Source organism: Equus quagga, chromosome 1, assembly GCF_021613505.1.
Source record: "Equus quagga isolate Etosha38 chromosome 1, UCLA_HA_Equagga_1.0, whole genome shotgun sequence".
Taxonomy (NCBI): Eukaryota; Metazoa; Chordata; class Mammalia; order Perissodactyla; family Equidae; genus Equus; species Equus quagga.
Genome location: NC_060267.1, coordinates 178,430,443 through 178,444,763, shown reverse-complemented (window position 1 = coordinate 178,444,763; position 14,321 = coordinate 178,430,443). Strand labels below are relative to the sequence as shown.

The following is a 14,321-nucleotide window of genomic DNA, read 5'->3' as shown; positions in this document are numbered from 1 at the left end:
GTAGGCAATTCACCTGTCTTTTTCTGAGGCAGCTGGAGGAAGATTCTCAACACCCAAGTCTACTAGCGTTCTCCTAGATGGCGGGTCATGAAGGTCAAGTTCTCATTGGCTATGATATGTGTGTTCTAGCTTTTGGGGATCACCAAACCCAAATATACATGGTTCTACATAATTAAGTATCATCATCATCATATTCATAGACAAGCTCTTCCCATGATTAAAGTCTTCGTATGATCTCTCACACTAAGAAGAGAACCTCTCTCATCTTCTCTTCTCAGGTTAAACTGCTGGGAGCTGGGCAGGGACCACGCATGACTGGAATCCTTTGTATGATGTATTTGCCAGACAGCCCTTTGTGACAGCGTATGAGGTAGCTCTTTAAAGCTTTTGTAATGATTAGAAATGACATCTTAGATCAAGTGAAAATCTGTTGTCCATCCCTGAAAATTCTTTTCTTTGTTTTCAACTCTAATACACTGAGATGCAAAGACACTTCTAAAAAGTTCTTCAAATGCTTCAAGACAATGGTCAAACTCATCCTCTACCCTAAACCTTTAGTTTTAGGGGCTAAGTATCCTTGGTGTTAGCTGTTTTTCAAATGAAGCCATGCTCAGGTGCTCTCTGACTCCAATGGCTATTCTTTAAGATATTCTCACCCCCACAACCCCATTTGAAATGAGGCTCCAGGAACTAAGCGTGATATTCCCAGTAGATTCTCATCAGTGCAGTGTACTCATATACTAATGGACATGACGTTGGCATCAATTTCTTTGGAGCCATATGAGATGGCTCACTCATCCTGAGCATGGAGCTGGCTGACTTGTCTATTTATTTCCATTTCAGTAACCAAAATATAAGTATATGACTTACATGATTAGTTCATGGAAATTATGGCTATGCTTGGAACAAGAATTAAAGCACTGTAAAGTTTTAAACACAGCCAAAAACTAGCAGGATATTTAATCATTTATTTAAACGGATCGCCTAGTATTGTCAGAGTTGTTTTATATCTTACTTTAGGAATTCTGCTTATGGTTAGGAACTCACTAGGGAAGGTCCATCATCCATTCTCTCCTGACTTTCACTGAATGCAGTTGTTAAAAGCTTTGCCTTTGATTTCAGCCATAAGAAATGATGGGATTTGGATTAGCCAACTAATATCCTTCGGCTAAAGTCAGCACACACGAGATGGTTGAAGTCATAGAATGATTTGCTGCTTTGGAACCATTTCCCACTGAAGATGAGCTATTCCTCAGCTGAAACTAAAAAAATATATACTCAGCCAGGCTCACGTGCTCAGGGTCCACATTAGCCTTTAAACAGAAAGACACTAATATAAGAAAAAAGTCCAGGGCACTGCAGGTCCCACTGACACTTCTTCAGTCCCCAGTACTCTCCTCACTGCTGAGACTCAAAGGCTCACATTTCATTCATTGGAAACTTACTAGCACTCTTGAAGTTTTGCTCATGAACTCTATAATTGGGTTTCAGGATATGTTCACATGCTTTGTCTTATTTGAATCTCACAATATTATGGAGTGAACAAGGAAGGTATTAGCTTCTCCATCGTAGAGACAAAAACACTGAGGCTAAGAGAAGTTAAGTAACTAACTCCAGGCCACACAGCTAGTCAATAGTGGACCAAAAATCCAGGCCCAGATTTTCATGTTTTCTAACACCCATTAGTCACTATAAAAGAGAAGGAACTGAGCAGTGGTTCTCAACCCAACTGCACATAAGAATTACCTCGAGATCTTTTAAAAATGTACCAATTCTTGAGCCCCATCTCTTAAGATTCTGTCGTTTTTCTGCAGCCCTGACATCAATATTTATGGAAAACTCCCCAAGTGATTCTAACACTTGTTATTGTTAAGAACAAATGGCAGAATGTGTCTAAGCACCCAGACTCTGCAGTGAGGCCGCCTGAGTGCAGATCCTGGCTCTACCACGGGAGAGCGTGTCATCTTGGGCACGTTATCAACCTCTCTGTACTTTGATTTCCTCATCTGTAAATTGAGTATCATAAGAGAATCCACTGAAGTTCAGTCCCGGGAAGAAAAAATGTAATAATCCATGTGATCCATTTAGCACAATGAATAACAAATAATAAGCACTGATAAATGGGAACATCCATATTGTTATGGTGCTTTGCAGTTCTTAAAAAGTTTTCATGATCATTATTTCATTTGTTTCTTGCAGCAACACTGTAAGATAAGTTATGAAATTCAGATTTAAAATTGGAAGACCACAGCTCAAAGGTAGTTCTGGCCTGGGGAGACCAACTGTCCAGTTTGCCTGGAACCAAGAGGACTCTTGGGACACAAAGCGCTAAAGTCGGAAAGTCCTGGGCAAACCATAAGTTCCTTTGACCTGAAATATGAGACCTTTTAAGGATGTCGTGCTTCTGAGTCAGGCTGGGAACTGCTCAAAGAAAGACAGTGCCTTTCTCTGCTCGTTTCCCCACTACAAAGTACTCCGCCCAACCTCCACTAAAAAACTCACCCATTTTCTGCAGAATTATGAACTGAGTGATTATTTAACTAACTGGTAGATTAAGGCAATGAGTATATAATGAAAGTGATTCACATGATGTAGACATTTGCATATATACAATTCCCTTCTGCTAATAGCCAATTGTGTGCCTAGGAGTTATTTGTTAGTGTTCAGGCTTGGTTACTATACTGACCCAATAGTTAGCTTTTCTTCTCTCAGCGGTTGTATAGTATAGTGAGATGCAAGTAGCTGACTGCCTTCAGCTCTGCCTAATCCAGGGAAAGTTTGTCTTCTCCAAGCTTCAGCTGCCTGATCAATAAAATTAGAATAATAAGACCTACATCACGTGTTTGTTTTGAGGATTAAATGAGACAACAAATGCAGGGCTACTGGCACACTGCAGTGTATGATAGTTTTTTATGAATTTGTAGACAAGTTGATGCTTTATGTATGTGTTTGTTTGAATTTAATTGGACATTCTTGGGTAAGAAGAGGGAAGTTTTTGCCATACGCCAATCACCTTCCTTGTTCATCCTATCACACCACACACCTGGGGGTTGCTAATTCAATCTGATTTCAACACACCATTTGGTCACATTTGGTGATGGGTAGAGTCAATATGTTATAAAGATCGCATATATGGATGTGCCATTCTTTCCCCTGTGTCCCCATGTATGTTTAAATAAGTAAACCAGCCATCATGCTCACTCTCCTGCTCATGAACTGGTGTTAGGTTTGGGCCAAGAGGGAAGGAGAGGCTTCTAGCCAAATTATCCAACGAACGCTGAGTTAGTGCTTATAGTAATAAGTGTGGATAACAGTAAAGTGTTAACATTAAATTGGCACACCTCTTGTTGTTGCTGTGGACCTGGGACTCCCCTCCCCAACCAGGAGATACCAAGGCAGGCAGGCAGAACTTAGCAATTGGGACTCAGCTACAAGAACCCTGGCCCCAGAAAACTCTTTGCCCCTGCTGGCCTGAGACTCTTCCCCCACTGGGTGACACCTGGCAGCCCAGCAGCCCAGCCTGAGGATACCCCTACTTCACCCTCAGGCAACACAAACAAGGGCTAGTGGAGGCTCTATCAGCACAAGATCTATTAAAGCAGACAAAAACAGCAGCACAAAAGCTTTGAAAAACTAAATGATTATTACAAGCACAGTCCAAAAAAGTAAGCCAGGACCTTCTTGCTAGACCTAAACAGGGTGATTGTCTGCTAAACATAAAAGATTTAAATAGGACCCAGAGTCCCACACACCTCATCCAGCACCTGAGAGAATTCCTATACAGGAAATCTGCAAGGATGTAGATGATCTGAGGAACACAATCAACAGGGAATAATTGACATATAAAGAACTCTCCAGCAAACAACAGTAAAATACATGTTTTTTCAAGTGCCCATGGAACATTTGCCAAGATAGACCACATTTTTGATCATAAAATAAACTTCAACTAATTAAAAAGAATTGAAATCACACAGAATGTGTTCTCTGATCATAATGGAATCAAACTAGAAATCAGAAACACAAGAGGAAAACCTCTAAACACTTAGAAATTAAATGACACACTTCTAAACAATCTGTGGGTAAAAGATTACATAAAAAGCATACATAGAACTGAATGAAATAGAAATGCAATATATCAAAATATGTGGGATGCTGTTAAAGCAGTGCTGAGAGGAAATTTTATAGCATTAAATTCTTATATTACAAAAGAGGAAAGGTATCAAGTCAATAATCTAAATTTCTACCTTGAGAAATTAGATAGAGAGGCAAAATAAGCCCAATAAGCAAAATAAGCAAACAGAAGGAAGGAAGGAAGAGGATAAAAGACAAGCTCCAGACCGGGAGAAAATATTTGCAAACCACTTATCCAACAAAGACCTATAGAGTATAGTACAATGACATTAATGTTGTTTTCATGCCTGTGAACACAACGTTCATTCTGGCCCATGGATCAAGGTATGCTTTCTATTTTCAATTGTTATTATCCAAGAAATACATTTGTTAAGGCTATAGCTACCATAGGTGGTGATTCCTCTGATGGATCTAGGCAAAGTAAATGGAAAATCTTCTGGAAAGGATTTACCATTCTACATACAAGTAAGAACGTTCTTGATTCATAGGAAGAGGTCAAAATATCAATATATTCAGGAGTGTGGAAGAAGTTGATTCCAAGCCTCATGGACGACTTTGAGGGGTTCAAGACTTCAGTGGAGGAAGTAACTGCAGATGTGGTGGAAACAGCAAAAGACCTAGAATTAGAAGTGGAGCCTGAAGATGTGACTGAATTGCTGCAATCTCATGATAAAACTTTAACAGATGTAGAGTTGCTCCTTACGGATGAGCAAAGAAAGTGGTTTCCTGAGATGGAAACTACTTCTGGTGAAGAGGCTGTGAAGATTGTTGAAATGGCAACAAAGGATTTAGAATGTTACATGAACTTAGTTGATAGAGCAGGAGCAGTCTTTGAGAGGATACTCCAATTTTGAAAGAACTTCTACTGTGGATAAAATGTTATCAAACAGCTTTGCATACTACAGAGAAATTGTTCTTGAAAGGGAAGGTCAATTGATGCAGCAAACTTCACTGATGTCTTATTTCAAGAAATTGCCACAGCTACCCCAACCTTCAGCAGCCACCAGCTTGATCAGTCAGCAGCTATCAACATCAAGACAAGATCCTCCACCAGCAAAAAGATTAGGACTCCCTGAAGGCTCAGATGATGGTTAGCATTTTTCTTAATGTTCTTTTTTTGTGTGTGAGGAAGATTTGCCCCGAGCTAACATCCATTGCCAATCCTTCTCTTTTTGCTTGAGGAAAATTAGCCCTGAGCTAACATCTGTGCCAGTCTTCCTCTACTTTGTATGTGGGATTCCGCCACGGCATGGCTGATGAGTGGAGTAGGTCTGCACCCAGGATCCACACCCAGGATCCAAACCCGCGAACCCGGGGCCACCAAAGTGGAACACATGGAGCTTTACCCACTCAGCCATGGGACTGGCCCCAAATAAAGTATTTTTTGATTAAGGTATGTACATTGTTCTTTGGACAAAATGCTATTGCACACTTAACAGAGTACAGTATAGTGAAAACATAACTTTTATACGCACTGGGAAATAAAAAATTCATGTGACTCACTTTGTTGTGATAATCACTTTATTGTGGTCTGGAACTGAACCCATCATATCTCAGAGGAATGCCTGTATAAAGAACTCTCAAAACTCATCAGTAAAAAAAGAATACAATTAGAAAATGGTAAAAGACACAAACAGATATTTCACTGAAGGAGATACATAGATGGCAAATAAGCTTAGGAAAAGATGTTCAACATCATTAGCCATTAGGGAAATGAAAATTAAAACTACCATGAGATATCACTATATACCTATCAGAATGGCTAAAATAAATGTTGGCAAGGATCCAGAGAAAAGGCATCACTCATACATTGCTGGTGAGAATGTAAAATGATAGAGACACTCTGGAGAAGTTTGGCAGCTTCTTATAAAAGAAGACATGCGTCTACCATAGAACCCAGAAATTGCAATCTCAGGAATTTATCCCAAGAAACAGAAACGTATGTTCATACACAAGTCATAGCAGCTTTATTCATAACAGCCAAAACCTGAAAACAGCCCAGATGTCCTTCAATAGATGAATAGTTCAGCAAACTGTGGTGCATTCATAACATGTAATACTACTCAGCAATGAAAAGAACAAACTATTGATACAAGCACCTTGGATGGAATCTCCAGGGAATTACATGGAGTGAAAAAAGCCAGTGCCTAAAGGTCACATACTATATGATTCCATTTATACAACATTTTTTCAAATAGCAAAATTTTAGAAATGGAGGTCAGATTCCAGGCTTCCAGTGTTAGCAAGAGGGGAGAAGGTGTACAGGGCAACTGGAGGGAGGTGGGCATGGTTAGGCAAGGGCGACACGAAGGATCCTTGTGATAATGGTGTGTTCAGTATTGTGACTGTGGTACTGGATGCCCAAACCTACAATTGTGATAAAATTATATACAACTAAGTCCCCCCCTACTCCCCGCATGAATGTTCTACCTGAGCCATCTGTTTGCCTGATGTACAATTTTACTTTAGAAAGTTCTAAAGTTCTCTTTTTCTTTTCAGCCAGTCATTTCTGTTTTTGCCTTACCGAGGTGACATTTGTAATCATTTTGACTTGAGTTCCACGTGTTCCCCAAACACTTACGTCACTCTTTTCCATTCTCTATTTCCATATTCTTGGAGATGCGACTCACTTACCCTCCGTGTATCAAAGACAATTTGATCTAGATAGTATAAATGAGTTCAAGCTTTTAAAATCATATAATCTACATCCATGGACACAAAATAACATGAAAACGTATTTTTGAAACCACTGTCAATTATATTTTCAACATCATAGAAAGTGTGAAGATTCAGAAACATAGGGAGAAACAAACTCTCCCAATTCTCAAAAAAAGAAAAACAATATTGACTTGTAGAAATGGCACACACACTTTGTGTTAGGTTTCTATAGCTGCCTTACCAAATTACAACAAACTAGACCACTTTAGACAACAGAATTCTGTTCTGTCACAGCTCTGGAGGCTAGAAGTCTGAAGAAAAGGTGTTGACAGTGTTGATCCATTCTTGGGCACTCAGAGGAAGAATCAGTTCCACGCTTCTCTCCCAGCTTCTGGTGCTTGCTGGTAATCTTTGGTGTTCCTTGGCTTGTAGACACATCACTCCAATCTCTGCCTCCATTGTCTCACCATGCTCTGCTGTGTGTCTGTCTCTGTTTCCAAATTTCTCTCTTCTTATCAGGACACTAGTCATTGGATTAGGACCCACCCCAATTCAGCATGGTCTCATCTTGACTTGATTACATTTGCAAAGGCCCTATTTCCAAATAAGGTCATATGCACAGGTACCAGAGATTAGGGTTTCCACAGACCATTTTTGGGGATATAATTCAACCCACAATCCACTGCAATGTCAATTTCAAGCAAATGTATAATATAATTTTTAAAAACAATAGTAAGTGAACATTTAGCAAAGGGAGTGGTGAACATTAAAAGTTTTGTATTCTCAGATGTTCAATTTCATAAAATGGACACATTTCCCTTTCCTTATTGTTACTATAGAGGAGTCATGAGAACACCACAATGAACATTGCTTTTAATATACATTAAGCAGAAATTTTAATTTTCTTTACTGGGGGCAACAAAGAAAAAAGCAGATTACATAACAAGATAGTCTAAGTGGATTTTTAGCTGATTGAATAACTACAGGAAGTATTGATTATTGAATTTCTGTCACCTTGGAAATTAGTCTCTAATAGTGACCTATTGGATTCTTTATTTGTCCCAACATTTGTCTCAGTGACATGAAAGCAGACATAAAAAAGCAGGATTACCAAATTTCATATGACAAAATCTAAGAAAAAAGCTAACATGATAGATTAACGGAATACAGATTCAAATTAACCTTAATAGGCTACATCTGACTTTAGTCATAAGGCTGAGAAGCTAAATGGGCTTAACGAAGAAGATGACATTATACAGCCAAATAAGAGTTTCTGTTTCTAAAATAAAAAGTCAGTTGCCCACATAGACACCATATCTGTAGCCTTAAAGAGCTGATTTGATGATATTGCCTAAGCATGGCTAATCAGATTGTGTCCTTAAACTGCCACTGAAGAAGTCTGTGGCTGAGACCTCCCTAAATTAGCCCTAAACTGGCGGTAGAGTTACAAAGAGCACAAAAAACTTCCATTATAGGCGCTGTAGAGAGAAACAATTTTGTTACAAGGATTTCCACTTTTACTTACTTTTCCTGGTTAATGTGCCAGGGAAGTTAGTTTGAAACATAATAACATTGGTGTCAAATCCATCCATAAGGTAAAATGTAACAATGAGAAACCTTACTCTGAAACATATTGTTGCTGGCATCCTGTTCATATCTAATATGCACACATATAGAAATATTTCCCATTGCTCAAATACTCTCCTCACATTCGTTAGTTGGGAGTAAAGTTTATGGTCTCAGTCTATGTTACAATGTGTGAACATTGTGGAAGCCCTGGAGTACTTTGACTCCAAAAATGGTGAGGACAGCAAGGAGGATTAGGATTGAAAATGGTGGACCATTTGACTTATATTGTTTGCTGGCAAAACCATCAAGCCACTATTTTGGTTGCTGCAAAGAGACTCTCTCCCAGCATGCTCATCTCCCCCACCCCCAACTTCAGCCTGCTTTCAATTCTCATCCTCCGTATCCTCCTTTGTAAAATTCTTTGCGTGTCATTCTCCTTATCCCTTACATATAGACCTTACTGGACTAAACAGCTGAAGTCAGGAAACAAAATACTAACAATTATAACAATTTCTCCAGTATACAATGAAAAGACCCACTCCAGGGTAACTAATGTTGCAGTTTAACTGCCATAAATATACTATAAGTGATTATATGTCAATAAAACTAATGCAGTTGGGCCTCATTAGTACAGCCTTATGGATATTTCATTGTATTATATAAGTATCAGACCAAATAGTAGAAGGGAATTAATAACCCTAAGGAAGATAATCTCAACATAAGGAATCAGGAATGAAGACAAAAAAGTAACAACAAGCAACAAAATGGGTTTTCAGTCTTAAGAAGAAAATATTTAAGGAAAAGTGGATAGCGACTTACAAAAATGTAAAGGTTGGGGCCAGCCCTGTGACCTAGTGGCTAACATTTGGTGTGCTCTGCGTTGGTGACCCAGATTCAGTTCCTACTCACCTACCCCACTCATTGGCAGCCATGCTGTGGCAGTGATCCACATACAAAACAGAGGAAGACTGGCATAGATGTTAGCTCAGGGTGAATCTTCCTCAAGCAAAAAGAGGAAGACTGACAACACATGCTGGCTCAGGGCAAACCTTCCTCGGAAAAAAAAAAAAAAGTAAAGCTTTATTGAATTAACGTAAGAAATACATTCTCTTTTGGAACAAAGAATAGAATCAGGAAACAACAAAGAATATCTTGTGAATATAGGTTTTGCTTAATAAAAGAGCTTCCTAACAGTTTGGCTTATCTAGCAATGAACTACTTTAAACTATTAGCAGTTTGTGAGAGTTAGAGTTCCAATAACGATAAGATAGCTTGTATTGGAATAACTTGCCCATAGATAAAAATAATGAATATAAAAACAACTATTTGAAGACATTGGAGAGCAGTCAAAACCAGAAAGAAACTGTAGGGGCCTTGACCAGTAAAAGAAGGCAATTATGATAACTGAGAGCCATGTTTATACAGCCTTTCCTGTGGGCATTCCCTAGTCCTCAGGTGCAGGGCAGATAGAACTCAAGCAGAATGCTTCAGTCTTATTAACTCATGAGGTCAGTGAAGAGATTTCAGGTTGCTAGGGATGCTATGCATTGAGGATAATCTCAGAAAGTAGAGTGACACAGAGAGAAGACATTAACACCTGCCTATAAACAGCCTTCAAATCCTTGATTAGTGTTTAACTATATATGTATTAGGGAGACAATGATGCCAACAGAAAGTAGTAGCTGAAAGGACTGAAAGAGATTTCAGTTGCTATGCACTGCAAGGAAACAGAGTTTGGAATTCAAGTATTGCCACAGATAGAGAGGCTTGGCAAAAACCTTCAGGCATTTGACAGATTGGCCTTAACAAAGTATAAAACAAAGACTCCAGGAGTTAAAGATGATCAGCCTTAAACTGCTTGCCAGAGAATAATTAATCCCTTCAGAGGAAGAAGACAGGAATCAGAATCTCGACAATATATTATCCACAATGTCCTGCACACAATAAAAAATTAACATACAACCTAAGAAACAGGAAATTGCGACTCGTTAAAAAAAAGAAGCCTATAGAAACAGATACCAAAGTGAAACAAATATTGGAATAGAGTAGTAAAAGAGGTATTATAAGCATGTTAAAAATTTAAAGAAAATGATGGCCACAATGAATGAACAGATGTACAATCTCAGCAGAGACACAGAGGCTGCAAAAAAGAACCAAATAGAAATACTAGAACTTAAAAGTGTAATATCTATAATGGGCTTAATAGCAGATTGAAATAAAGCCAGTAAATTTTGAAGAGCAATCCACAGAAATTATTCAATTTAAAGAGAAAAAATTGGAAAAAAGGAAATAAAATCTTGGTCACCTGTGAGGCAACCTTAAGTGGTCTATCATACATTTAATTGAATTCACAGAAGAAAAGGAGAGAGAATGGGTTAGGGAGGTAATTTAAAGAGACAATGGTTGAAAGTTTCCCAAATTTGGTGAAAAATATCAACCTATATACCTATGATGCTCAGAGAACTCCAAGTAGGATAAATAGAGCAAAACCACACATCATAGACTAACTGGAGAGAGCCAAAGCAAAAAAAATTCATCTTAAAGCCAGTAATACAATTCCATCAGAAATGGAAGTCACACTGTTGGGGAAGAAAAGAAAAACCTGTCCACCCAGAATTCTATATCCAGTGAAGATTCACTTGTAAAAAGCATGCAAAATAAAAACAGTTCTGATATAAAAAAAAAAAAAGAGGGAATATTTCTCTACCTGTTCTGCACTGCAAGAAATATTAAAGGAAATTCTCCAGCCTGAAGGGAAGTAACAACAGATAAAACTCATATCTATAAGAAAAAATGAAGAGCACATGAAATAGTGTATATAAGGGTAACTATAAAAGCTATCTTTTTTCTTCTCTTAATATCTGCAAAAGACACCTGACTGTTTTAGCAAAACAAAACATTTTATTATATAGTTTATAATTTGTGTGCATGTAAAACATGATAGCAGTGGCACATAGGATTCAGGAACTAAAAAGTGCTGTTGCAAATTTCTTAATTATACACGAAGACGTACGATATTAACTCTAAGCAGACTCTGGTAACGTAAGAACCACCAGTAAAAAGAAATTAACACAAAGAGATGTAGCTAAGGAGTGACAGAGCAACTAAAATAGGATTAGTATAAAATATAGTGAATTTATCACCCCCTAAAGTATTCAAGTTGAAACGTCATCAGAACAGGAATTTCAGAAAGATATGGGTTTGAATCATCCTTCTTTTCCTCAAAACTTGTGATTTGGGGCATATGACATACTTTCCATTATTTGTTTATTCACTCAAAGCAGTATGTTTCACCAAACATGTTTTGTTCTTGAATTTTTTGCCCTCTTTCATGTGGCCATTGGGGTGTCTACATTCATAAGCTATAATTTCTTAATGACTCTCATGAATTTAAAACAAAGCTAATACATAGTATTATATTTTGCTGTAGTTTTGGCACTAGTTTCTTTGTTTTATGCTTTCAACACAAGACTATTTCTGTATTTGAGTAATGTCCTGTACAATTACGACTGAGAAATACAATAGGAGCTTTAAAATCTATTCTCCCATGCATACTAACAAATAACATCTACAAAGGAAAACGGAAAATTCCAGACCACTCCCATATGCCTTCTCTATCCAAACTTCTCTCATAGTGGAGCACTGCCAAGTACCCTTCAAGCTTAATCTAATTTATTTCTGTCCAGTAAATTTGATTCTTTATAAGGTCAGGAACATTGAGATTCTCCCAGTTCAGGTCAGTGAATTGTGCTCCTCCCCATAGACCACGGAGGAGAACCCCATTAGTTTAAAAAAAAGCATTTGTGCCTAACAATGCCAATTCACAAATGGCATTTTTCTCCGTGTCAGAAAACACAGGCGACCCTGCCCCCTTTCCCCTCTTTCCTGGCGTCCCTCCCTCCCACATCAAATTGGTCTGCTCCAATGCATGGAAAAGAAAACAGAAACGCCTGGGCGGCGAGCCTGAGCGTTTCCAGCCGGCACTGCACGGCCAAGGCCAACTCTCTAAGCCCAGGGTCTGCGGGCGGGAGAGGATGCAAGTCAACAGGGCCCTTGCGGAAGACGGCTCTCCTCGGCTCCCTTCCCTGCTCAGATCTCTCAGCAAAGCCCTCCCTCACAGACTCCAGGACCGGCCTTGCTCTGCTGAGAGGCCACCGTCGACCTGCCCTCAACTTTTCCTGCACATCACTTGAGGTTTTCTTCACTTCCCGCGCCCCTTCGTTTATTGAGAAGCTGACTCCAGCGGAGTCCCCCTCCCGGGCCCCCTGGCGGCTGCTCCGAGGCCCGGGGGCGTGTCGGGGGCGTGTCCGGGGTGCAGGGGCCACGCCCCCAGCCGCGCACCGCCCCCGCCCCTCGGGGCTCCAGTTTGTTTTTAATTTGAAAAATCCTCCTCTTCCTTTCCCCGCCCCCTCCCCACTCTCTAGCCCGCGGATGAAATTCGGCCCCAGGCCTGGCGTCGCGGGCCCCGGGCGGACGGCGGCCGGGCGGAGAGCGGGGCCCCGGGGGCGGTGTCCTGGCCCGCAGCCCGGCCGCGCGCCGCATCCTCAGGTGGTTGCCGCAGTTGCGGGGGCCGCGGCGGGCGCGCAGCGAGCTGTCTGCAGCCCGGGGCTGGGGGTCGGGCCCTGGGTCTTCACGTGGGCGGCAGGGGCCGGGATGGAGGCTGTGGGGGGGGACACGGCTCCCCACGAACAGCGTCGTGCCGGGGCGAGCTGGCTGCCTCCGGGTCGCCCGGTCCCGTCTCCGGCGTCCCCCGCGGGAAGAGGGCGCGCTGTGCGGGCCGAGGGCGACCCCGCACGTCTCTGTCCCGCAGGCAGGTTCCGGGTGACCGGCTCCTCTGCGTCTCTCGCCGGCGTCGCCGCGCGCCGCTGCCCCGGACTCGGGCCAGGCCGACTCGCAGGTAAAGGGCTTTCCGATCACTTCTCTGCAGCTTGGCGGGCGGAGGGGCGGGGCTTCCGCGAGAGAGCCCGGTCTCGCTGGAGCAATTCTGGCCGACGGGAGAGAATTTGTTTCGGGATCTCCTTGCATTGTTTCTGTAAAATAAAACGTTTATATTTCAAAGCTTAGATTTTTTTCCTTCATTTATTTTCTGGTCTTGTTTATCTTCTCTTAGGATCCGCGATTTGAGTTTGTAGTTTTATGTTGCATATTTAAAATGTAGCCGCCAGTTGGAGATATGCGCTAAGGTCGATTTCCCACCTACTTAAAAGGATATACATTCAAAATTTTAAATTGGGTGTCAGTACATTAGGAATAGAAAGATAACCTCCATCTATCTGTCTCACTATTGTGGTTAATCTTGAAACACTAGCATTACCTCCATTAAATTTGGAAAAGTCAAGAATGCTCATCATCGCTCTGCCATTGTTGTGAACTGTATAGGCTAGTGACATTTGGCAGGAGTGCACCTTAACATTCTGCCTAGACAAAAAGGCACAAACATCACTTTTGCACATTATGTGATTGTACACCTTGAATGTCTGCAGGAAACAACTGAAAATCTCGTAATAGAATTCTGTAAAATGTCCAGTTGCATCTAACCCTAATTTACAGATATCAGTAGATATATACATAAAGTAGGAAATACAATGGACCAAAATAAACCAATTTGGAGTGAAATAACACAAAATTGAAAAACATTTAAAAAATACGTATGAAACTCCAGGGATACATGAAAATAAATATATATATATAAGAATGTATAGGTAAAATAACAAAAAAGACTACATAACAGTTTTCTAGATAACAATATCATTTCTCTAAAAGAAGATTTAAATTGAATAGATTCCTAACTGATTTGTTTTTAAAGCAACTGTTTAGCTCATGGAAAAACAAACACTTGCCAGGAATATTTCAATTAAAAGAAAAATGTGCATATATATGGGGCCTTTATTACATAAGAAACGGTATTATAAAGCTATAGTGATTAAAAGGCAATTAAGTAGGGAATAGACCTACTGCCAGAT

At 40.3% G+C, this 14,321-nt stretch overlaps 1 protein-coding gene across 3 annotated transcripts in view; it reads left to right on the top strand.

The window, feature by feature from the left end:
- The first annotated feature begins 12,751 nt into the window (after window positions 1–12,751).
- PLSCR4 (phospholipid scramblase 4) overlaps window positions 12,752–14,321 on the top strand; it is a 44,152-nt gene continuing 42,582 nt past the window's right edge. Inside the window, exons 1-2 of one of the 3 annotated variants that reach the window (XM_046638885.1) lie at window positions 12,752–12,906; window positions 13,169–13,255. Coding sequence is in view for 1 of the 3 variants with exons in the window: in XM_046638877.1 (XP_046494833.1) it covers window positions 13,012–13,255 (244 nt within the window). In the remaining 2 variants the exon portion in view is untranslated. The other 2 variants (XM_046638877.1, XM_046638893.1) reach the window with 2 other exon arrangements.